A 25,556-nucleotide genomic window follows, 5' to 3' on the forward strand; every position below is an offset into this window, starting at 1 on the left:
TTCATGTCTGTTGTTGCTTCATTTGTCCTTGTTCTCATTCGCAGCAGCAAAAGAGTTTGCTGCTATTGCTGTACTTGTCGTCCCATTATAGTGTTACACTTAGGTGGCTCTCAGTCCCTGCACAGGAGCTGTTATCCCCTCTATGGTACTCCTGTGATGGCTGGGCTGTGCAGCGATACTGATGTGCTTCTTGGGCTCGTTCTCAGGGAAGTTCACTCCCATTAGGATGTTCATTCATCCACTTCGTAAGTGTGATTGCAGAGGGCAAGGCAAAGGCAAGCCCATGCTGTGGGGAAGGTGGTGGTCAGGATTATGGCTCTGGTTCTTGAGAGGTTTTCTCCTGTAGAAGATGTGCACAGTGCTGTGAAAGCAACCTGCTCTGATGAGCAGTTACCTCTTGGAAATGTGTTAAAAATGCTCCTTCTCTATCTAATTTTTCTCTCCCTGATGCCCTTTCCATATAGAAAAAAGCCAAAGCCAGCTCTTAATTGAGCATTTTGAGGGTGTCATGCAGGAAACATAAACACAATGCAGACTGCATTTTGTATCACCTCTCCTGTTAACTTGCCAAGTCACTTCCCAGCATATGCTAACATAAAATAAAGCACTCTAAAAACAAAGCTGAGCTAGAAATAAAAATAACAGAGGAAATGAACAACTTTCCCTTGGTTCGATCTATGGCCCGTACCAAGGAAAACAGGAGGATTGCGACTCAGTTCTTAAAATGTAAATAAAAGCATGAAAGTTTGAGAGCTAGAGTTTGGTAGGATGGCATCCTGATGGGAGCAGCATTCCTCGAGCTGGGTGCAGCTTGGGGTTGCTAAGGTTGGGAAGGGACAATCCCAAAGGAGAGTCCCTGGGTCAGGCTTCACATTGGGCACGCCCGTATCTGCAGATGGGAATTCTCAGGACACTCATTAAAAGCCTGATTTCTGCTTGACCTTGCCCTATTTTAATTGTGTTCAGAAGGCAAAAATGTGCCCTGGCTGCTTGCAGAGACAGTGGAGAGGGGATTTGTGGTGCTGGAAGCTATGTGTGAGGAGGGACAACTACCTGCTGTGGTCTTGCTCTTCCACCTGTGATGGCCAAAGCAGCTCTGAAAAGAGAAGGCAGCTCTTTCCTCCAAACACAGATGTGCTTTCCTAGTGTCTGATGCCTGCTGCATTTCACCAGCAAAAATGCAACCCCTTTGTTTTCCTAAGCCTGCAAAGCACTTTGAGATCCTTCAAGATGAAAAACATTACAGAAGTACCAAGCCACCATATTTATTATTTTGGCAATGAGCATTTCTAGACCAAAGTCAGCAAACCTCATTTCTTTCTTGCTTTTGTTACTGTCCCTCTCTTGGGTTATTTTAGGAAAGCACTTACATGCACATACTGTGTACGTGAAGCTAGGTGCGTGTGAATGGTCCATTCAGCTCTTTACTGGAATAATACAGATCTTCTGTGATCTTTTACAGTCAAATATCTCTAAACCTCTTAAGAATTTATAATACTGTTGTTTTTCTTTTTATAGGGGATTTTTTTTTCCCCAGACTCCACCTGTCTTTATGGGAAACCAATTATTACTCCTGAAAAACAGGAGTAATAATAACAGGAGAAATACCACTGTACATTTGTTTTGGAGATGAAATAGATTTTAAAGAATACAATGAGGGGGGGGGGGGGGGGAACCACCACTTGGATATTTCCTGCCTTAGCAGAGGCAGATCCTTTATTATTAGTGAGACCACTAGAGGTAGGTAGGTACTGGAGGTTAGAGCTTAACCCTCCTTTAAATACTCAAGCCTCTTATCCAAGAGAGTAATACTATAAATAACACTTCCTACTCCTAAGACTCTGTGGATCTGATTTGCTCAGTGTGTTTACTAAGGGCACAAGCATAAGCTGTAACTTGACATGCTATCACCTCACAGCTGGTCAGGGAAAGCCATGCAAAGAGGCAAACAGCCCATGTTTGGGGTGCTTGAAGCTGCCTCATGGCAACAGAGAGCTGAAGAGAACCACTTGGGTGTTCTTGCAGCCTGGCTGATGAGCAGAAACATCTTCAGACAGTGTAATTTGGATTATTTCAGCCCTGCGCCCAACCTCTGCTAATGGCTGGAATCTCTGGCCAGGAGAAGCCACTCTAGAATATGTCTTCTCCAAAGACCAGCTCCTTGGCTGCCTTCCTCTTGCCCAGCTGTGGCACTACACCTTCAAATCTCAGTGCTGCAGGCAAGAGAAAAGAGAGGGGAGGCTCAAGGGTCCCATTGGGTCCTTCCATGGTCATTTGCAGGGGACAGCAGGCACTGTGTGCTTTGGTGCTAGGGAAGCAGGCTTGCACTTCATCACTTGAGCCTGTTGGCTGTGGGAGACTCAGAATGCTTTTCCCACAGGTGGGATGTGCCTAGGAATCCTCCCTGCTGTGGAGCTGCTGATGTCTAACAGAAATAAGTTGACAGGACCTTGGACTTCCTCCTCTTTCACCAGCTATGTGTTTCTATGGAGCTTTCAAGAGAATAACATTCACTTTCTGCTATTTGTCCTTTTACATCTGCCCATGCACAAGCAATGCTCAGCTATGTCTGGTTAGTCTGCTCCTCCTTTCAGTCACTTCTGAGGGGGGATGGGAAGCTCCCAAGCAATGAGAGAATAAAAATTATTTTAAAAAGATGAGAAAACGTAATTGAAAAACCACATCAATTGGCTGGGGGCTTGGAAGCATGTGTGTACATAGCTCTAACAGCTACCAGGAGGAAACAGTCTGCATTTCAGGTGGACACTGATCCTTTAATGTAAGGCTGAGAATAATATTTATATGCTGACTCACCTTGATTTATGTTTCTGTATAAATCACACATGCACTTTAAAAAAAAAAAAAGTCAAAAGCAACTGCAGGATATTCACAGCTTCCAGGGCTCAACATAAATCAATCGTACCATGATCACACAAGCTTTTAGACAGGCGCACACACACACATTCATTATCAGGGATGTTTGTCCATCCAGGGTCATCAACAGAAGAAAAGTAAGGATGGCAGCAGTGATATGATGACCCCAGCCAGAGCCCTTTGTTCTCAGTGCTTCCACAAAAGCTCATGCTCAAACACAGCACTCCCAGTTCAGGGATTTAATAACCAGGGGCTGCCAGCCCCACTGCCCCTCCTGGATGAACCTGAGCACAATCCCCCTCATCTTCCTTGCATCTGCATTTCTGGAGTGCTCTTGGCTTAGTCTATGTTGGATATTGGTCCTTCCTTGTGTTTTCCTCACTTTCCTTGCTTGGAAAGAGCTCCCCATTCTGTAAACATTGCCTCTCATTCACAGCTTTACAAAGACAGGTGGGCACCGTTGGGTGCCTGACATCAATTAATTAGCGTGTGGCTGCTACTGTCATACCAGCAAATTGTAGTGAGGCAGCACAAGTCAGCACAGGGAGGGTGCCAGCTGCAGTGGGGATCAATGTGCCCAGTGGTGTGTGGAAGAATGGGGTGAGATAAGATGATGTTGTATTGCACACGATGATGACTGGTCAACAGTTGGTTTTGATGATCTTGATGTTGGTAAAGCGTATATAGAAGAAACCCACGTTTCAGCTTCAGTACCCTTCACTAACAACTTCTTAGAAGGGAGAACTTTGTTTTGCCATTAGGAAATAGCCCTTTAATGTAGCTCTATACAGATGCACAGGCCATATGCTATTTTTTTTCCCCCAGCCCTTTTTCCTCCACAGCAATATAAACAAATTGAGTCTACTGACACTGGACTTTCCAGTGACAGCTCCAAACCCACCAGAGAATAGCCGTGAAAAAACTCAAAGAGTGAATCACGATTGTTGGGGTTGGAAGGGAGCTCTGAAAGCCATCAGATCCAATCCCACCACTCAAGTTCATGCTTGCAAGCATATAGATGTAAAAACATTATAATTGAAGCCCAGAGCCCCTGGAGAAGAACCTGGGGAGGCAATACCTGTAGCGTTGCTGGCCATGTCCTTCCTTGTGCTGCAGCAGGCAGATGGGGGGCTCGGAGGGGCTAGGCACAGCCAGTGTCCGTAGGGCCACAGCTGCAATGCCCACAAGTGGTGAGGAGAAGTTAAGCAGCATTGATCCAGCCCAGAGGGATGGTGGCTCCTGCCCGTGGGTCACGCTAATGATGAGTGGGTTTTGCTGGCATGACAGCTCATGTGTTCCTGCAAGAAGTAGAAAGAAGTTGCTAGCTGGGAGCTCTTTCTCTCGTTTTGGTTTTCTTCTCCTGCTTGCCCATACATTCCAATGGATCAGCTTGGAACAATGTTTGGGAAGCAGAAAGTGTTGCAAGGTGAAAGAGGGATACCAGCTCCCAAATCAGTGACAGATGGCTGCCAGTGTCCCTACCGAGACACTATGGACAGGATGCTCACCCAAAGAGTGATTCAGCCCATCCACATCACCCAGCTGGACGGTCACCCGGGGTTTGTGCTGGTTGCTTGAGATGGTGCCATCAGAGGCCAGGAAGAGTAGGACGGTGGTTGGCACCACGGGTCTCTCGAAGCACACCTGGGCAAGGAGAGCAAAGGAGACCCTGAGAGCGAGGACACCTAATGTAACCTTTGTGATCCCGAGGGAGAGAGGTGGACTAGGGCAGCTCTTAACCAAAACCCAGACAGCCCCCTCTCTCACCTTCCATGCACACCACAAGTGGTGCATCTAGAGAGCACAGCCACGAATAGCACCACTGCAATATTTCTGTGGAGGATGAGAACTGGCCCCAGCACTTGGAGTGACTGTGGGCTGTCTGTCAGTCAGCATGGGGAAAGATTTGTGGCAGAATGTCCTGCCTGCTCAAGGAGCCAACAGCTTCCTGCTTGTCTGCAGCCATGAAAGCTACAGGAGACAACCAGGAAATGCATGCCATTGAGTATGGTGGGGCAGATGTTCCTTGGAAGTAAGAGGGTAGCAATGTTTTTCTCCCCTGCCCTGGCACCAAGATGTGTTTTGATTCAGTTCCACTCTACAGAATGTTTCTGTTGAACGTAGGTTTACTTGGATCCCAGGAATTCAAAGCAAAGCTGTGTTTGGGAGAAGTCACAGGTGATCACATCAGGCATTGCTTATAGTTATTGTGGGATTCGGCTCTACCCCAGTGCTGGTATGGGGCTGAGGAAGGTGTTATTCCCACTGTTCCCCATCCTCACTCAGCATACAAAGGGTGGAAGAGACATTGGCATAGACTGGAGCAAAAGAAATCCTTCTGCATCAGCTCAGATCTGCCAGCCTGCAGAGTGGCCCCAAGTTAAAGCCACAGCAGCTGACTCATTTAACATCCCAGTTCTTTCCTTTTTTTTTTTTTTTCTTCATATTTTTAATTTATTTTTACATATTTCATGCTTGACCACAGCAAGCTATCTTAATTTCTCTTCTCCCTCTCTCTCCCCCTTCCCGTTTAATTTCCTGTGTGTTACGCATCCTGACTTGCCTCCAAGTGATTTTGATTCCTCTCTTCCTCAGATGTGTTGGAAACAGAGAACAAAGCATGGCCACAGATCTGCAAATGGTAATTATTCCCATCTGCACAGTAGATGCCTCATTAGGTGGCACAGCCATGTGCACCTCTTGCCCTCAGCCTGCCTACAGCCTGACCCAAAGTTTCCCTTGCTCATTGGTGCCACCTCTTCAGCAAGATAGTGGGAAGTAATTCCTACCCTATGACAAGCCTTGTGGCATGTTTTTAGCCTTCATGACACAGGTGCAGCTCTAAAATGGCCATGGGGATTGGTAGCCATGAAACTGTGCACATGCATGTGTGAACAGTTCCTGGCCATGCAGGCGGGTGTGCTAAGTAAATTGTCAACAGGAATCCATCTTTCCCAACCCAATATGTTACCAATCAGGCAAACTATTAAGGAAAAAAAAAAAAAAAAAAAAAAAAAAGGAGAAAAAAAGAGGCATATTTATTACTAGTCCATAAATAATTTTATGGATGGAAAATAATAGCACTCTTAAAGAGAGCATGGAGAACCAGTAATGAAAGTCTTTAATATAAACATCCATAGAGGAAGAGAACTGACCACAAGCTCCAATAAAACTGGAACATGCTTTAACCCCTGGTGAGAGGTGGAGAGCAAGCTTTCATCTAGGTAGGGCAGAGGGAGATTTCTGCCTTCGTGCTTAGCAAAAGAAGAAAGTAGGTTCATTTGTCATGGCTGGCACTACAGACTGAAGCTGGAAAGTAGGTTGTGAGCACAGACAGAAGGAAGGGAAAAAAAAACACAACAGTTTAAGGAATCTCTTTGGAGAAACAGAGGAGCTCAGAGGGTAGAGAGGCAGCAACAAAGTTTGACTCTGGTTTGAGTGGGTGGCAGCCCTGCACACAGCAGAGGGTTGGAATAAGATGATTTTTAATGCCCTTTCCAGCTGAAGCTGTTCTATGGTTCTGCCGTGTGATTCTGAGAGCCCCAGGCTGATGTGCTGTGTAAAAGGCCTCCAGCAATGCAGGCCAGGTGTTCCTCAGGCTGCAAGGAGGCAGCAAGCCCAGCTTTCCAGCAACACCAGACAGGAGCCATGAAACCTCTGCACCACGGCAGCCAGAAAATCAGCGCTGTAAAAATCACTTAGGTCTAACCCTTGGCTCTTCCATTCCCTGCTCCTCTGCCTGCTGGGATGAAGAGGTCTGATGCTCCAGGCTCTCTCCTGAAAGCCCCAAAGTCCCCAGGACTGGTATGGGGTGAGCAGGGGCAGCACCTGCATACCGTGGCTGGCTGCTGTGGGCTTTACAAAGAGTTCAGTGAGGTACACAGTCCTATCTGAGCAGCAGTTAAGACTCCTATAGCTCCTACAGAAGGACAGAAAAGAAGTGGCTCTGGTCACCAAAGTGCTGGGGCAAAGGCAAGCGAATCCTCTCATCCCTGACTGCACACCTTGCTTACCTTCAGCCAAACTCTCTCTCCACTCAAGGGCATCTTCTCATCTGGATCCTGAGCATTCTCTTGGCTGGGAGCGCATGGGAACCAAGCAGCCTGGGAAAGGTCCTTTGGCACAGCGTGAAGGTAGGATTTACATGCCTGAAAGGAGAGCATTTCTGGTTTGCTTTTTTTTTTTTTTTTTTTTTAATACAGAAAGAAGAGAAGAAAGTGGGAGAAAGGTTTTGCAAGTTCTCTTATTCTCTAAAGTAAGGCACAATGCAATATGAAGCAGAGATATGGTATTTCCTAGCATGAAGGTAGTTAGTTTGTGGGACTGACAGCTAAACATCCACCACATGCACATTAGACTTTTGTCCTTTTAGGATGCTGTAAATAAGATCTCGAGGTAGCACCTGTGGGGCTAATGACCAGGCTCTAGGATGGTAGGAGGACCACAGTCTCTGTGACTGAGTCAACAAGATCTGAAGATGCAAACTGTTTGCCTGAATGCCAGATTTCAGCCACATCAGTAACCTCAGCCATCTCCATAGGCCTGCAGGACAAAGCCTAGGAGATAAGTACGTGTCCTCCTAGAGCAGCAGGCACCTGAGGCCAAGGCTGCTCACTAAACACGTGAACTAACAATTTAATGATGATTTGGATCTTGTGAAGGATGTGCCTTACATTAGGTCAACTGAAGTGCATGTGCAGATAGCTAAATATGTGCCCTCTCTACGCTTCTTCCCCTTCTTCAGTTTGTTAGCAAAGAATACACACACATTATGTTAAAACTGATCATGTGAAATCCCGTTCTAGACCTCCAGGGCCCTGCTCCAAAACCTATATGAAAGATGGGAATTCTCCCATTGATTTTTGCTTGGCTCCAGAACAGAGAGCTTGAGAGCAATGCAGATGTTGATGCATGTGTGATTTTTATCCTTTCAGGCCCTCACCTTATAGGGTATTCTATTTATTTATTTATTTGACTTTATAGCACTGCTCATACGCTCCAAGTTGCACATCAAGCTGATGGGATGGGGTGGTCACTATTTGTCAAACTGTATGGTACAGAGGAGATGCTCCTTGTTTGGATGAGACCTCCATGCACTGCAGTTCCTGGCCCTAGGAACTGCTGAAAGAGGGATGTAAGAAATGTCCCAGTCATTTGCTGGCTCTCTGCATGGGAACACAAGTAGTCCAGAGTTGCACTGATTTATTTTTATTTTTTTTTATTTCTTCTTTAGTACACTCCTGCACAGGCAGTGAATTCCCCAGCTTTACTACATGGACATTGCTAGAAAAGACCTAAAGACTTTTTTATTTTTATTTTTTTTTAATTTTTATCATGCCTAATCTCACCTTTGCAATGGGCTCTCCGGTGACCAAGGAAACAGGGCAGGACTTCTCATCCTGATGAGAGGCAAAAGCTTTTGCTGCCCACAGGTCCATGAATCCATCTGGTGTGTAGGGACCACAGTCCATGACACTGGTGGTTTTCTCGAAGGGCTCACACACACCGTCTCCATCATGCACATAGCACAGGCTTGGCTCCCCTAGAGGAGATGGATAATGCCCTGCTTACAAACTGATATCCAGCCACACATATTTCCTGTCCTAGGAGGCATGCTGGCCACTTGGCCTTGGGATTTCCCATCTCAAGGACCTGGCATGCCTTGGAGATGACCCCAGCTGCAGACTGACATTTTATTGTGATGTGGTGCTATGGACTGCAATGAGGGAGGTGTGAGTAGTTCACTGCTTAACTCCTGCTGAGTAAGGTTGCCTAAATCCATTTGGACTCACCCACACAGTTGAAGCCTTTTTCCTTTTTACATTTCCTGGAACAGCCATCTCCATCCAGCAAATCCCCATCATCACATTCTTCTTCCAGGCTCCTATAAGGACCACAGTAGGATTTTTTCACACCTTTGACTCACATTTCCTAGGTGCTTCTTCCTAATGACAAGTGAGGGCTCCATATCTTGGGTCCATTTCCAAAGAAGGACAACATGTGAAATAAAGTAAGGGGACACATCTTTCCAGGAGATTAAAAAAGGGAGAGTGTTCAGGTTGGATTGCTCATCCAGACCCTGCCCCTCACACAGAGTGCCTCCATCTCCTTTACATGCGATGTTTCACAAACATAAGCTCTATAGCCCATTCTGATGGGAGGACTCAACAGTCATATACCCGTCACTGGAGGACCAACCCAATGATTCTCTTTGGAGCAGGGTGACCCAACAGCTTCAAGACCCTCCACTGAGAGGAAGGGGTTTCTTGACTTACACAGTCACCTTTCCATCCCCACAGTAGGGTGCTCCATGGACATGTACGAGTGGTGGGGATGCTTCTCCCAAGGTTGTTCCAGATACTGCCTGCACCTGATAGCGGTACACTTGCCCAGGGGTAACTTCCCTGCAGGAACAGAAAGCATGAACAAAGAGCAGGAGAGAAGAATCCATTCATCTGCAACAAATTTGCTCACCCAGGCTATAAAAATCATATGTCTGTACCCAGGCAGCATCATGGTTTGATATATGTCTTCGTACATTAAAATGCCAGAGGCAGGGGCTGTGGGAAGAGGGTTGCTGCTATGTCATGCAGAGGGGCCTGCCTTTTTTTTTTTTTTTTTTTTTTCCCCTAGGGTCTGAGCTGGGGAGAAGTTGCATTAACTCTAACAATCATTTTACTGGTTATGTTTCTGGGTTTAACGAGCTGCTTCTCGTTAGCAAGGGCTGTGCTAGCACAATGGGGCTGCAGCAGGCTTCCTGAACTCTGAACAAGGAATCTGCTCACAGCATTGAGCGTGGCAGTTCTCACAATAAGAACTCACACTGGCACCAAAAGGCAGCACTCACGTGTCGACAAACTCACGGTGCACCTGCACAGAGGTGGCAGGGGAACCATTGGCAAAAGGGGGATCCCGGAGGACACGGTACTGGATGAGCTTACAGGAGGAGCAGAGGGAACTGTGAGGGAGGGAGGTCAGCAGGGCTGTGTCTATCTCCATCCTCTCGTCAAAGGTGTAGATTTTGACCCCGGACACCTTTTTGTGGATGTTGAGCTTTACGGTAAAGGGAACATCACAGTAAGTGTCCAGCGGGCCTAAATGGATGGACTCCCCCTGCTCCATCAGGATTTCAATGTCAGCCAGTGCCTTGGGAGCATCTGTGGAGAGGTACGTGGTCCAGAGAGTGAGGGAGTCGGGGTAGACAGGGTGCAGGAAGCGTAGCTCCAGGATGCAGCCATCTGGCTGGGGACAGGGCACTGTCATGTTCATGTGGTAGAGGTGGAGTTCCGGGCTCCAGGCCTGCAGGCTGGGCTCACAGGGCTGGTCCACATCTGGGGGGCCTGGGCAGGAGGAGTGAAGAGCAAGAGGTGAGGACCCACCTCCTGGTTACACACACAAGCATCAGATCTGCATAGTCTTGTCTTACTGCCATTCAACCAATGGAGATGAGGAGATGCATGCTGCATCAGGTGCAGACCTAGTGCAATTCTATTGTACTCAGCAGGAGAAAGGTAGCTCTGGGCTTTCAGTCCCACCAAGCATCACCAGATTTCTTGTGTAGTGAAATACTCTCATCTTCACCAAAAACTGCAAGCATCCCCTGGGGCCCAGTAGTTCAAAGCCTGCATCTGTTTAAAGCCTGCATCAGTCTTCTAAAAAATCCCAAACCTGTCTCTTTTTCAACAGAGCCAACATGCGCTTGTGGTAATTACAGGCTGATGCAAAGGAGAAAATAACATCTAATACTTCCAGCTGTAGTTTTAATTTGCCAGTGAATCAGACAGGCGGGGGAAACAGGAACCACTGAAGATAAATGAGCCAAGCTTTCATTTGTTTGGTATCACTGAATAAGCACAAATTTGTGTATTTCTTCAACTTGCCTTTGTGCATGTGTGTGTGATTTGTACTGCTGGCAAGCGATAATCCCATGAAATGCAAAATCTAGAGATGAGTTTTCAGATGCTGAGCATCAGCTACATCCTGACACTCGTGTTCTCAGTGCATGGGCTTCAATCCATGGGGACAATGAAGTCTAAGCTGTACTTTCTCAGCCCTCACTCATTTTCTGTCAGCCTTGGTGGCTGATGCACATGCAAATGCACAGAACCAGCAGGTCCTCTGGATCCACACATTCCAACAACAGCATGGACACTACAGACAGCCTGTGAGATCGCTTCATTTGTTCTCCTGCATTAGTGAGCCTCCCTGACAAGCAGACAATTAGCTCTCTCAGAGAAAGGCTCCATTTTCTTTTTCCAATCTCATCTCTGCTCGGGGGATTCACAGCCAAGGAAAGAGAAGAGTTTACCTTCTGCTTCTTCTGGGGTCCAGTAGCCAGAGGAATCACAGACCCGAGGGGATGAGGCCTCGTGCACGTATTGCCGAAAAGTGCCGTCCTCAGCACAGTCATCGCAGAGCGGGTCCAGTTCCCTGCAGACCAGAGATGCAGAGGAACAACATGTGTAATTGTGACCAGTTCATTTACCATCCAAGTTTACCCAGGCAGGATCGTAGTCTACCAAGATTTCGTTCTAGGGGTCTAGCCTCTTCTCCCAGGTAACAGCAATAGGACAAAAGGGGATGGCCTCAAGTTGTGCCAAGGGAAGTTCAGATTGGGTATTAGAAAAAAACATATATATTCTCAGAAAGAGTGGCAAGGCATTCAAACAAGCTGCCAGGAAGGTGGTGGGGTCACTGTCTCTTGAGGTGTTGAAGAACTGTGGAGACGTGGCACTGAGTGACGTGGTTTGGTGGGCATGGTGGAGTGGGTTGATAGTTGGACTAGATGTCCTTCGAGGTCTTTTTTCAAATGTCATGATTCTAAGATTCCCTCTGGGTAGTCCCATAGAGTCCTGGAAGAGTCTGCTCACAAACTGCTCCAGTCCCACCAAAGTGATTTGTTGGGTTGACTCAAGGCCATGAGCACTGTGAGGCTCTCATGTCTGGGCAGGGGTCAGGCTCTTGCCCATCACCATTTATTTGAGAAAGCAGAGAGCACAGACCCTCTGCTTGACCCAGCTGCCCTTAGACAATGTTTTTTGTTTGAACTGCAAAGGACAGCTCTGCAAAAAATCTTTAAAACAACTTCAGAGTCTCCTCTTGTCCAGTAATAAAAGCACAGACCTGAAACCTGGTGGAAACTGGACAGTTTTAGTAAGAGGGGCTGCTTAGCAGAAGTGCTGGAGGCTTGTCCAGATCTCCGTTGACCTCCCAGCACTATCAGGAGGAAGAGAAGACACTGAGGCTGTGCACAGCTCTCTAGCTCAATGACTCTGATTCCTCAGCATTGTTTCTCCTGCTTGAAATGTTTCCTGACTTAGCCCCAGTTACTTACACCGGGAGCCTGTGACAGCACTGGGAACGAAACCCAGCTTTTGCGGTTCCAGCTCCCTGCCTTAACCACAAGGCTGCATTTCCTCCTAGTAAATGGCTATTTTATACAATAAGTGCTAAATGAAGCTCATTTTTCATTCCGTGATTGCACTCTTGGGTTTAAGAATTGGCATCGCCTCCCATCGCTCCTTGGCTTCCCCTCCCAGCACCCTGACAGCAGAAGGCTGGTGGCAAAGCCTGGTGCAGCAGCCTGCTCTCATAGCAGGGGGCTCTGCTGGAGCTGCCCAGGGGCAGGGAAAGGTTGGGGGCTGTGTATCTCCCCTCATCACCAGGCAGCTGCAGGGATGGCTGCCCGTATGGATGGGCTGAGGCTTGCCAGCTGGCGGGGGGTGTGAAAGGCATGCCAGCCCCCTCAAAGCCTTCACCGACTCCAGAAAGGCTCCTGTCCACCTCCCAGCTCTGTGCTGAGCAGCTTTGCCAGCAGATCCCCACTCATTCAAGCCAATGCAAGGAGAACATCGCTCATGAGGCTTCAGCTGCAGCATATGGGCAGAGAGCTTTAAGATTGAGTCTGGACCTCAGAGGTCTTCTTGGACCCTTCATCAGGATCTTGTGCAAGCCCCAGACCATTGCAGCAACCATGACAGCAGCAGCTCTCACCTCTCGTTGATCACACCGCTGATGGGGGGCAGCCAGTAGATGCTGAGGGAATCCTGCGTCTGCCCCGTGACCATTGGTGGGATGGGGATGGGCGTGGGCTTCTTGCCCTGGCTCCAGCGCTGGTACACCAGGTCCAGGTAGCAATGCATCCGGGCCACTTGGTTGGGGGTGAAGGTGTTGGTGCAGTCATCGTCTGGGAACGAAGGGAAATATATAGGTCGGGCTGGGGGTGGCAAGGACTGGATGGGGGGCACGGCAGCGTGCACCTTCCCCGATCCCCAAACGCTCTTTTGGGGGATGAGTGCGAGACGCCTGCGGCTCCCCGGCCAGGCTTCGCTGGTGTCGTGTGTCCCCAATGCCACAAGATGGCGCTGCCTCAGCAGCCGCACGGCGGCTCCGATCTGCGAGGCCCATCACCCTGCCATACAGCAGAATTGCTCTGCGGGCTTCGGTGCTCCTATGCTGATAGGAGGAACACCGTCCCATCTCAGCACGCCCTTAGAAATAGAACCCAAAGGGCTGAACGCGAAGGTCCGACTTTACATTCTTACGTGTTGACCTCAGCCTGTCGCATCCCTGCCCACCAGAGAGGAGCACACGAAAAGGGGGGCTGTGTGTGAGGGTGGAAGGAAGAGAAACCCGGCTTACTAGCAACGCTCACCCCTTCCAATTTCTAGCAGCTCACCAGTGTAACTCATGTAGTTGTTGAAGGGTGTTCCCATGAAGTACATCTGGCCACAGGTGTCGTTGGTAGGGTCTGGGTCCCGGCAGAGCTTGCTCTTTGGGGTCGGGGCAGTGTCAGCACAGAGGTCTCCTGTCTCCATAGATGGAGTTGTCTCCCTGCAGGGATCATCACAAGATTCCCGCTCGCTCACTCCCTTGAAGACGTGGTACAGCCCCAGGACGTGCCCCACCTCGTGGATCATGGTGTTCGTGTGGCCAGGCACGCCATAATACGCAGGGTTGAGGACAACGCCACCTGAAATTGCAAGCACAGAGAACATCATGAGCATAAAGTGACAGCAGGCTGCAGTGACTCACCTGTGCTGATTGAAACTCTGTGCTGCTCAGGTCACAGCTGAGATGCCAGATTCGGACCTGAAGGTGGACATATCCACCGTTCCCGCAGGAAAAGATCGAGTGGTTTCTCCTCTTTTTTCACACTGACGCCCTCAAAGCTTTCAATAATTTCAGCTAGCATTTCCCTCTGTGTCTTTTCCCATAAGTCAGCATCTGCTTTGGTGCACACAACTCCAAGCAAAGTCTGAAGCCAGAGCAAATGTAATGAGTCTGCAGTGATTGTCTTTTGAACCAGAGGACAAAAGATCTCCCCCTGGGTTAGACAGCTTGCCTACAGGCTCAGGTGGCTAAAGCATGTCTGCTCCTAAGGCAGAAGAGGAGAACAAGTGCTTAGCAAAGTCCTGACACACTTGCCTTTGCCAGCTGGAAGCAACATTCAGCATGAGCCCAAAAGAAGACTGAAAAGCAGGGGCAGGTCCATGCTGACCTTGTCCCAAACACCCTGCAGGACACAGCGTTTCTCCTTCCTGCCCACCTGCCTGCAGTGAGAAAAGCAGGGAGCAGTGATGCTGAGGAAAGCTAAAAGGAGCAGAGCCTTTGCTCAATGCCAACATCTCTGACTTCTGCTCCAGGGTGCAAGTTCTGTAATGGCTGTATGCCACACCTGCTGGGAAACTGCCCATGCTGGGTGCTCCAGAACAAAACTTCTCCCTCTTCTCCTCTCTTCCTTCCTTTTCTTTATTCTGCCCAAATGGAGACCTCAGTGGAAACTCTTCTTCCTTTCTCCCTGTTCTCTTGCTTTTCAGTAGCCATCTCCTCCCCCTTCCTTGCTCCCCTATCTCCTCCACGCTGCCTATGGTGCAGGAGCAAAAGCAGAATGGCATGGCAAGCTGGTTTTATCCCACTGCTGTTAACCTAGCTTTCCTGAATGGCAGTGTAGTGTATAGTTGGCTCTGACACAGCTTGCTCCCTCCTTTGCAAGACCCTGGAGGATTTTCTGTGCCAGCTACCTCGCAGCAAAGTTTCGGCTACTGCATCTTTGCTTCTGATTGCTGCCCCTGCCAACAAAGTTAAAACTGGCAGAGGGCCACGGTGTGATCCCATCTCCAGCCACAGCATGGACAGCTTGAATTCTGCTCCTGAATCAGCTCCGTGCACTACCAGACTCCCTCATGTCCTCGAGTACAGGGCATTCCTTCCAAGAGAGGGCTGCCTCCAGATCACAGTGTCCCTGGCAGGGGATCAGCAGAACTGTGACTCCTCTTGTGGAGCCATGCTGGACAAACACTGGGTTGGGCTGGAAAGGAGCCCTTAGAGTTGTCCTGAGCAATGCTTACAAACCCAACAGGTTGAAGGGGGGGTGAAGAAATAGGGGTGGCATCTTCTATGGAGTGTCCTGTGTTGTGTGGTGTGTGGAAAGGTGGGAGACAACAACACGCTGTGACGTGGCACCATATCCTAGCTTAAAACTCATGCTGGTTGTTCTTTCTCCTGCATGGAGGGCAGTTTGTCGGCCCAGAGCAAAGGATGGTTACAACACTGCTATGTTCTCTTTCACCCCAGTTGTAGAACACCAGAGCAAAGGAGCTTGCACTGCATAAGCTCCTGTTCCTACTGGTTTATGACTGGTTTATGACTGGTTTATGACTGGTTTATGACTGGTTTCGATCAGCACCTCCACGTTCAGTTGTGTCCTCTCATTCAGAAGGGTTCTGTACGCTGACCCTCTCCCATTTATCAGGCTGATAAGTAACACAAAGGGCACCCCATAGGTGGAGAGCCCAGTGGGGAGAGAAAGCTACTTTTCACTTTAGTCAAAACAAAACAGAAAGAAAAGACATCTCTGCAGCCAAACCCAAGCCTGAACAAGGCGGGGAGCTGCCTGCCCAAAGGTCTGGAAGGAGGAATGTGCATGCAGAAAGAAAATAATGTTCATAAATAAAAGAAGTGAAATGTGAAAGCCCTGCATGCATCCTGCAGCACTAACCACAGAGACGGTCAGAGGGGCACCAGAGGCTCTGCAACCAAACTGTCCTCCTTCCAGCAGAAACCCGATATTCTTCCCAAACAGGGGGAAAAAAAAATGGGATTCCAATACAAGGAGGGAGAGAGCTGTTGCAGGGGAGGGAGAGATGCCAAGGCTGGGATACCCTATTGCTCTCTCTTCGCTGCTGGCTTCCCCTAGCCCATTCCTCCCCCACACTCCATGAGGACATTTGTATTTTTAGTACTTTGTATGGCTAATTAGATGGCAGGATTAAAAACAGCATGAGAACTGTGCCTGATTTCCAGAACCTCCATTCTCCCCCAGCTTCCTGGTGAGCAAAGAGCTGCAGAGAGCCCCTGCTTCAGACCCAGATGCTTTGTTTGCCATCTTGGAGGGTCCTAGCTGTGAAGCTATGGAAGTGTTTGCATCATCCCACTGCACCAAGACCAGTCTCCTCTCTGGCACTCTGCACATCAGACCTTCCCCTCATCTCTGTCTCTCCTCCGGGAGATGGACTGAACTGAGCCCTCCTTCTCATGCCTGACCCCCAGGATCACCGTTTACACAACCAGGAGCTCCCAGTCCCAGGACCTTGCTCTTCGGGCTGTAATGACCGAGCAAATGCAGATGGGCTCTGCTTCACGTTGACCCCAAAGAAGCCAAACTGCTCTTGGTTCAGGGCTCTTTCAGAGAACACACGCTCAGGAACAGCAAACTGCAAAGCTAAACCTGTCTCGCAGGCCAGCCTTCCCCAAGCACTGAGTCACAGCAATTAATGGAACAAACCCATGACCGTTAGTCAGACAGGAAGATGGCCATTGCCTAAGGTACCTTTGATGGAACGACTGGCCCTCCTTCAGGATCCAGTGACCTCAGCCAGATATATGAGCTGGCCTCTGCTTATATAACTACAGAAGATGGCCTCAGCTTATATAACCACCGAAAACGTTTATAACTTCAAATATTCATGATTCTGTTGCCTTCCTACCGTGTTTGTGCAAATACAGTTCTCCTGCAGATACACAAAATTTAAAGTGTTTATATTATTGTGTTGCTGGGACTCTGAGATAAGGCTTTTTGTTGCGGAGGGATGAATTTTGTATAGGATGGGAATTCTTCATCTCTGTCTTTTGTAGTTAAAGAGATGCACAAGAAAGTTCTCAGTATACGAACTCTGGATTCCAAGCAAGAACACGCTGAATTTGAGAAGAACTCACTGTGAGTATAGTGGAAACATCAAGGTAGTAATTATGGCTACATGGAGAAGTGCAAACAGACTTCAGATTTTGCCTCTGCTGCTAGCTGGCTGGCTGCAAGTTATCTCTGTCTTGTAGCTATACAGCAGCTGAAACGTGGCCTACAGAAACACCACAGGCTGGGTCATGTTCTCCAAGTCAGTCATTGTCTTTTGCACTTCAGTAAGCACAGTTGCTGCTTGCCGGTATTTTGTAGAAGAAATGCTAAGTCACAGCTTGAAGCAGTGATGGAGCACCTGGTGGGAAGGCAGGGCCAACCCAGGAGAGCTCAGGTGTATGCAATGAAGCTGAGTGACCAGAAGGGATGGAGCCAGGACCCACTCCTTCCCTGACCTCATTTAAGGGATGGCAGAGGGAGGGGTAAGGGTATCTTGCTGGAGATTCTTGCCACACCTGAGGTCTCTTGAAGGTAAGAAATTTTTTATTTCTTTCTGTGCTTGTGTTGTGTTTGTGTAAACCCTCACTACAACAAAGGACCTTGCTGCTTTGCTGTTATTGCTGTGCTTTCCATCATGTTACCAGTTGGCTGAGGAATTGCGGAAAGTGGAAATGCTCGTAGGAATGTGGAGAGGGCCTGCTCAGTGGATATGCTCAGGTGTTATGAAAGAGTTTCTACAGAGTTCAAAGCCCAGACTGAAAAACTACTGGTGGAGTGAAGAACAGTAACTTGAGAACAGTCATTCTGTGGGTGTTGGGATGAGACAAAGGGTTGAAACTGAAGAAAAGAGTTGGAGAAAGAAGTATTGCGGTACTTCTCTTGAATTCATCCATGGACATCCAGTTCTGGTAGAGATATGTAAGCAAGTAGAGAGCAGAGTGTGTAGGTTAGCTTCTAGAAGTCAAGTAGAACTCCAAGACCAATCTGATTCAGTAGGAGAATCGAAGTAGAGGAGAACAGTTTTGGTGGAGGGTTATGTCTGCAAGGAACAAAGAGTGTGGCATCTCTGATGAGAGAGAACACAGGCTGGCCTTAAAATGCGACCATCAGGAGGGACAGGAACCTAGCAGAAATCAGCTGGAGGGAGGGAGTGTGTCTTGTTGTAGACTGGCTCCTCTGTTCTGTGAGGACCTGTCACCACCCCCTGCCACTGCTAGTTCCTTAAAGCTCAGAGAACTTTCTCAAGTTACTGTTCACTCCTCCTAAGATTTCCTTGCTCTTTCCTCCTTGCTGTACCTTCACATTTACTCAGATTCTCCAGTTACCTCCTACTCAGTCCTAAATTTTTTCTGTGCTGACAATAATATACATTGTGTGTGGTACGAAGCACTTGATGAGCCTACTGTTTACAGAGAACAGTCAGTCACCCTCCCTTCCCAGCTCATTAAACCTAAACCTAAGGACAGTCTCTAACCAAAGTCTTTGGTCTGTGCTAGAGCCTCAGAGAAGTTCAGATCCAGCTTCACACTTCACAGCTCTGGCACCAGAGCCAGGCCAACACCCCTCTTCCCCTGAACCTCTGCAGTAAAACCCTGATCCAACATTTCCAGATGGTGCCACTCTGCCTAAGGGCTCTGACTGGACACGGGCTCCAAGAGCAGAGTTAAATGCAAGCTTTTGATTAAAGTGGTTACCCTGATTTCCCTTCTGTGCAACCGTTTGCAAGCCATTGGGTGGGGTCTGACGAGAACGTGTGGCTGAAGCACTTGCTGTAGGAAGATGATTGTCAAGCCGAACCTTGGAAACGATTTCTGGAAGCCGAGGAAATAAATTTCATGGAGATTTGCCTTCCTCAACTAGCGACTGTAGCACTATGCCATTGAAAAACCATTGAGGGAGGGAAGCTGGCAAAGAAGAGATTTAAAACAGGTCTTTAAGAGTAGTGTAAAGCTGAAGAGTCGCACATCATACGCTGGTAAAAGCGGAAGGTCTAGGTCTGCTGTGCAGGTGTCACGAGTAATTATTTCCAGTAACTTATTGAGAAACACTTTAGATGTTTTGACTACAAAGTGTAAAGAGCTCTGCCAAAAAACTCCAACATTGAAGAGGAGGAGGGAGAGGCAGGAAAAAAGAGAGACAGTAGAAATAGGAGAAAACACACAGGGCATTTACGTTCTAGTGAAGCGTTGCAGTTTTAACAATTTTGGAGCTTGCCAGGACTGATGACCTTTATGGGCTGCCTTGAATTCACTGAAGCCAAAGAGTACCATGCCTTCAGCAAGTAGCAAGCCAAATTATAAAAACATGGCTTAAATTTGATAGTTATCCTCACATTTGCAGCTGGATTTGGAAGTGGATGGTGCTTGGTGCTCTGCTCTGGAGTAGCTCATATCTGAAATCTTGGCTCTAAAGTAGCTGAGACCCCCTGTTTATGTTTCTTGTTGGTGAAGCTGGCCATTCCTAGCATCCTGGTGGATGGGGTCTGAATGGTCCAAGAGAATCCACCCCACGCCATTGTAGGATCAGCCTTTCCTAAACCAACAGGACTGAGGTGACTCTTGCTCCCTCTCCAGAGCCTGCAGCTCTACCCACCATCTCTTCACCAGTATGTCAACAGGCTACCTGAACAGAATTGCTCAGTGCTGAAATGCCAACCCATGCCAAAGAAGGGCTAAGCTGGAGGATCAACCCCGCAATTTCCTTAAGCATACTGTAAGCGAAGACAAAAGTCTTTGTCTCAAAATACAAGCTTGTTTTTTCTCCCAGCTCTACCTGAGAACAAATTCTAGTGCATCTTTTCAAACAGCCAACTGAGACAGAAGTGGAAAAACCCTGAGACCCCATTAGTCAGGCAGCTTGCTTACCCAAGTGACTTAGGGCCTCTTTATCCCATGGCCAAGTGGCAGCGCCAGCCAGCTCTTCCCTCACAGAGCTGGCAAAATAAACGTTGAGGAAGTGGGTGCTGTTCAGCTGCAGTGCCTCCTTCAGCTCCTTCACACTCATGTATGCCCTGCAAGGACAAGGGAGAGCAGACAGTCAGCAAACACATCAATGCAGCAAAGAGGACAAGTGAGAGCAGCCCACGGTTGAGCTGGAAGGGGTTAGTGTTGAGGTTGGGTGGGATGCAGTCATGCAAATCCAAAGAATTGTTGCCAACGTTTTTAATCTGTTTGTAGGATTTCACAACCACGGTTCTACCCATTTCCTCCAGGCAACAAGTATGGTGGGTGGTGAAGAATGGGGAATCCCTGCAGAACGCAGGTATGTAGTGTAGGGTGTGCAGCCTCACCCCCATGCCTGCATGTTGCACAAGGAAGCAGAGTATGAACAACATTTTACTCCAAGACATCTTTCTTCCAGCTCTGCTCAAAATGGAGTGTGGCCTGGCCTTGAGAGAAATTATCTCTGTGTATGTTGGGCTGGGATGGCTGCAGGAGAAGTTCTGGAGCTCTGAAATAAGGGAGAGAGAAGCAAGTTTGGAAACGGCTCCACCAAAGGGCATGTTTAGTGGGGAAACCTCATGGTCACACTGCTGCCTGTCTCTCCTCCAGTCTCCAAACTGTGACTAAACAGTTATTGGAATAAAAAAAGAAATACCTGGAATGGGGATATCCAAGATATCCATTTCTGAAGGGCACAAGAAGTTGATGAACTGGGAGAGGTGAGAAACATTGCACTTGTCCTACAGTGAATAGCAGAGCAGCAGCACTCATGGGTGCTGGGTCATCTCTGAAATGATCCTTACTGCATCCATGGGGCTGGCATGTCTCAGTGCTTGGAAAAAGAATGGTAGTCAGGAAGTTTAGGTTTTGCTCTCCCATCTATGGGGTGCTTTTTGCATAGGTCAGATCTATTCTGCGTTCACTGGTATACCAGCAGTGTTGATCTTTACAGAGTTCATGTCCTCAGCTTTGTAAAAGGATCAGGATTTAACTCAATAACAACAATTCCAATAAAAATAGTAGTGGGATTGTAGGGCCTTGGGCTCTGCTGCAAGAGCCAGGTGCTCTTTTAAATTAACTACTAGTGTTTCCACTATTGGTGCCATGAACCTCATGAGCTGAGGCAGCACTGGGACAGGTAGCCCTAGACTGTCTCTGAGTCTTCAAAATCTGAGGAGCCTGACCCCACAGTTCATGAAGCCAAGGAGAAGGCTGCGTTAACTTAAGAGATCCTAAGGGGAAAGAAAACACATGGAAAGGCTTCAAATACATCACTGTGGAATGATGATGGAAACGCACCATTGTGGAAATATGTCATAAGAATGACTAAATCCCCAGCATAAGGCCAACAGCAACATTAAGGTGGTGAAAAGCATTTCACTTATTCCCATGCTTCCAGGAGCAATTGGCATCCTTGAGCCCTGCAGAGGGATCACGAAGGGAATACAACCATTTCTTTACACTGGACCAGCCATGAAGGCTCACCGGCTGTGTTTGAACTAGCAGCTTCTGTAAAAGTGGTATCCATTAGAGCATTCCTCACCACGCTGAATTGTGGAAGAGAGAACTAAAAGCTAAACGTGGGCTAAGAGGAAAAAGGCATGTTATTGTCCAAGATGTGAAATGAGAAGGGAAGCCAGTGAGAAATGTGCAAATACACTGTTTGAAATGGCAAGATCTCTAGTGAAGTTATTATACCAACAGACTTGTTTAGAAAGAGAGAGGTTGCTACAGCAAATGGAAGAAAAGGAGGAGAAAATGAATCAAAAATTTAAAGGAACAAGGCTTCAAAAGCACGCCAGAGCAGGATGGCATGTGGGAAGTAGCACATCGAATCAAGTGTGACCATCTTGCTGAATCTGAAATAGCATAGGTTTTCAGAAGTCATTACTAACTTTGCGAATATCAAATAATTGGACTCTGCTGACTACGTTCCCCATAATTCCATTCTGATAGGCCATCCTGTCCTGGACATCTCAGCCACCTTCTCTATGACAAAGTAGTTCCAAAACATCAGCCACTGCAGAAAAATCCTGGCTGAAGCATAAGGCAGCACTTAACGGTGGGATGAGATGACCATCTCTTCTTCACCAGGCCCTGAGATCTCCCACCACAAAGCAGCATTCCCAGCATGTTTTCCCCAGGCACATAAGCTTGTGGAAAGAAAAACTCTCCCAACCGGAAACAGCAAATTAGGATAACATGATCTCTTATTTGTGATGTCTCGCCTGAGCATCCCAGACACGCGCCACGCTGACGCCATCTCTGCAACCCAACCAAGATGGGAGCAGGCTGGGAGGAATAGATAGAGAGAAGAATAAATAAACCTGAAGGACATATTTGTGGCATGACTCGGAAGGAAGAAAAGCAAAAATTTCATAGAAATAGAGTACAAGGAGGGGAGAAAAAGCCTCCCTTATGCACCAGAGCTGCTCGGGGGACACAGAATTAAAAATAATGTTGATTCCTGACCTATGATATCTTGGAAAAATAGCCCCAAACCCTTCCAGGCTGTCCAAATTCCGAGAGCTAACGTCAGCCCTATTCAGAGGGATATTCCCGCTGCCTCTCTTCTGGAGACATCGTGTTTTTCTGGCTGTCGCCTGCCGTTCCCTTGACACTAGCAACATTTTTTGGTCAACCCTTAATTATAAATAACTAATTTCCTCCATTGAAAGATTTGGATGGTTCAGAGTTGTGTTAAGGGTAGGGGGAGCAGTCTCAGCATGGAGATGCTCAGATGGATTGGATGGAAGAGGAGAGGAAGGGACTCCGTCCACCATGGCAAAGAAAGCATCGCATTCTGCCGGCATCCCCAACAACACGAGCAAGACCAAAACGACCCTAGAATGGGCAACTCTGATTCCCCTCAAACCCTCTTTTCCATTGGCATTCCTAGCTGAGACAAGGAGCATGCAACTGGCGTCTTTGCCTGTCACTTACTGCCAAGGTCACGCTCTCCCTCCTTTTCGGCGCTTCTGTGATTTTCCCTGGGGATGGCAGAGAAGCTTTTGGTCTCCATGAAAGAACCAAATGACAGACTTCTCCTCTGCTCCCCAAATAGCTTCCCAGCTCCTTCAAGATTGGAGAATTCTGAACTAGATGATATTTACGTGCTGTGGGTGCTGCAAACTGACACACAAGCACAGGGAAAGCTAGAAGGATACGTGGGGGGGGGGGGGGGAAATAATGAGGAAAAAAAAAATCACCCAAGAAATAACACCCTCTTTGCACAGAGAATAAAGGAGAAGACAGAAGAGAGGCATAAAATGTCTTCAGTTTTGCAGACATTTCTCCAGGAACATAAATAAACTCGGTGAGCAGCTAGAGCCACTTGGGCCAGGGTAGTATGTGCACCCCTGGGAGAGTGCAGCTCTCAAGAAGAGTATATGCAACGGTGGATGGAGAGTAAGGTAGGAAATATCATAACCTGCCATTGCCAACATGGACGTGAACATCATTTGGAATGGTGATGTTTTAAGGACTAAGTCCAGATATGAGGGCTTCCATCATGCCAGTGCTCAGCAGCACTCACTTATGGCATTGCTAACCGAATGATGCTAGTGAATAATCTGACTGCAAGGAAGGCTTAGGTACTGTGTGAACACTTGTAGAACTCATGGCTGCTGGAGAAGCAGGATGGGGAAGCCTAGATCTTGCACTGTTCTACAGCAGTACAGTGGAGCAGCACTGATGCTTCTGTGGTCTTTGTAATTGGTCACAAGCACAGGACTGTGTATGGGACAGGATGTACTGTCACTGTGTGAAGTTTCATACAATCAGTGAAGGAGATGAAAACAGGAAGTCCAGCAGCTTCCATGACTGTCTCCAAAGAGGTGTAGATTCAGAGACCCGTAAGTGCAGCTGGAAGGGGCTTCCACAGGTCACGTAGTCTGACCTCTTAAGATACAAAACATGTCTAATTACATGAAGTTACTCAGGGCTATGCCCAGCTGAAAGCTGAACAACTCGAAGGACAGAGGTTTCATTACCTCTCTTGGAAATCTATTCCACTATTTAGTTGCTTTCATGGAAAAAAAATCCTAACACCTAATCTAAATTCCTGATGCTCTAATGAAGGTTTGAAGACCCAAAGATTCCATTCTAAGCAGCTGAAAAAATCATACTTCGTTCCAAGCCTCCAAGGAAAGCCTTCACGTCCTTTCTTGTGTGTTTACTTGCACCATTTTTTCTTAATCCATGAGGGAGGCAGAATCTTTCTACTCATGGTTATAAGTCGAGGTCTGTGTTGACTTAGCCAATAGAGAAGACTTGGTGCTCTTCAGCAAGCAGCAATTTCTGGCAAAAATAACAGGAATGCTGCTGGTGCAGAGGTGGGAAAGAGCAAAAGGATTTGCTAATCTACTGGTTGGTGGAATGGGCAACCAAACTCTTAACTCAATCTGATTTTGTTTAAGTTGAGAGAAGAAAAGCAAGAGCAGCAAAAAGTCTTAGTGCCATAAAAATGGCCATTGGAATGACTTAGGAAAGGCAGAAAATGGCACTTCTGAATGAAAAGCAAGACCAACATGTACCACGCAGCACCATAAATCAAACTGAATTCTCTGGGTATTGCAGAGGATACAGTGTGTAATGCCACAGGAATTAAACTGCAATGCAAAAATAGAAGTCTTTTCCCTGTAGGCTTTTCAGAAGGGATGTGGGAGTGGGGTTGAATGGAAATTGTCCAAGTGCCCTCCATGGACAGCTGGAAAATACTTGAGACACAGCCAGCTCCAGGCTAACCATCCAGCCTAATGAAGTCACAGGGGATTCTGCTTTCATGTCTCTCATCCACCGCACCGAAATTCCTACTCCTGCCAAGCAGGGAGGATCCTTTCTTTCCCCAAACCTCTTCTTGACAAATGAGGAATCCCTCAGACTTCCCAGGAGCATGAACCAGCCTGCCAGTAACTTGTGCTGACAGCCTGCTCCCCCAGGGCAGCAAAGGGTTAACACAAGGTGTTAAAGACAAAGAGCCACTACTCAGCCGGTGAAGGCAGGTGTTGAGCCAAGTGGCATGAATGTAATCGGGGGCAGACTCTGCATTCTCCATCTCATTAGTGAAGAGACGCTCCTCCATATGGTGAGCTGAAGCAAAGATCTTCCGTTCATCCCTGCCGTGCCTCTCCCTCCTGGCGACTCCATAAGGAATCTAAAGAGGTACTCTGCCAAATTCAGGCTTGCATACACAAATCTTCCTTGGATTTGGGAATCCTCATTCCTATTCCTAGCACAGGAAATCTCAGGTGATGTGTAACCAGAAGTCTTCCTGTTAAGTCTCTTCAACTCCACCAGACCACAAAGCTTTGAGCTCTGACTCCAGCCAGCACTATGCTGCCATGCCACAAGCATCACTGCTGGCATCATGCAGCTTAAGAAGGCAGCTCAGTCATCTGGGCATCTAGCAGCACAGGCAGACATGTCTTGTCTGAGGGGCGAAGGAAAGCTGGAGGAAAAGACAGACCACTCCCTGGGCTGACAGGAGGCACAGCAACACTGGCAGGATGCCCTCTGTAATCCTTGGGAGTCCCTCATCAGCTTCATTGTGCGTTGGACTCCAGCACAAGAATCCAAAACCATTTGCGGTGTGCAGAGGATGAGAG

At 47.8% G+C, this 25,556-nt stretch overlaps 1 protein-coding gene across 1 annotated transcript in view; it reads right to left on the bottom strand.

Annotated features, from left to right (window-relative positions):
* The window catches only part of PAPPA2 (pappalysin 2), a 73,950-nt gene that overhangs the window by 34,188 nt on the left and 14,206 nt on the right, over positions 1 to 25,556 (bottom strand). The window contains exons 3-13 of the mRNA XM_052666680.1: positions 19,873 to 20,018; positions 13,553 to 13,846; positions 12,868 to 13,060; positions 11,183 to 11,304; positions 9,722 to 10,214; positions 9,150 to 9,278; positions 8,667 to 8,758; positions 8,223 to 8,416; positions 6,888 to 7,022; positions 4,383 to 4,518; positions 3,953 to 4,172 (exon numbers count right to left, since the gene is read on the bottom strand). Coding sequence (XP_052522640.1) covers positions 3,953 to 4,172; positions 4,383 to 4,518; positions 6,888 to 7,022; positions 8,223 to 8,416; positions 8,667 to 8,758; positions 9,150 to 9,278; positions 9,722 to 10,214; positions 11,183 to 11,304; positions 12,868 to 13,060; positions 13,553 to 13,846; positions 19,873 to 20,018 — 2,154 coding nt within the window. The remainder of the gene's footprint in view (positions 1 to 3,952; positions 4,173 to 4,382; positions 4,519 to 6,887; positions 7,023 to 8,222; positions 8,417 to 8,666; positions 8,759 to 9,149; positions 9,279 to 9,721; positions 10,215 to 11,182; positions 11,305 to 12,867; positions 13,061 to 13,552; positions 13,847 to 19,872; positions 20,019 to 25,556) is intronic.

Source organism: Tympanuchus pallidicinctus, unplaced genomic scaffold, assembly GCF_026119805.1.
Source record: "Tympanuchus pallidicinctus isolate F22 unplaced genomic scaffold, pur_lepc_1.0 scaffold7, whole genome shotgun sequence".
Classification (NCBI taxonomy): domain Eukaryota; kingdom Metazoa; phylum Chordata; class Aves; order Galliformes; family Phasianidae; genus Tympanuchus; species Tympanuchus pallidicinctus.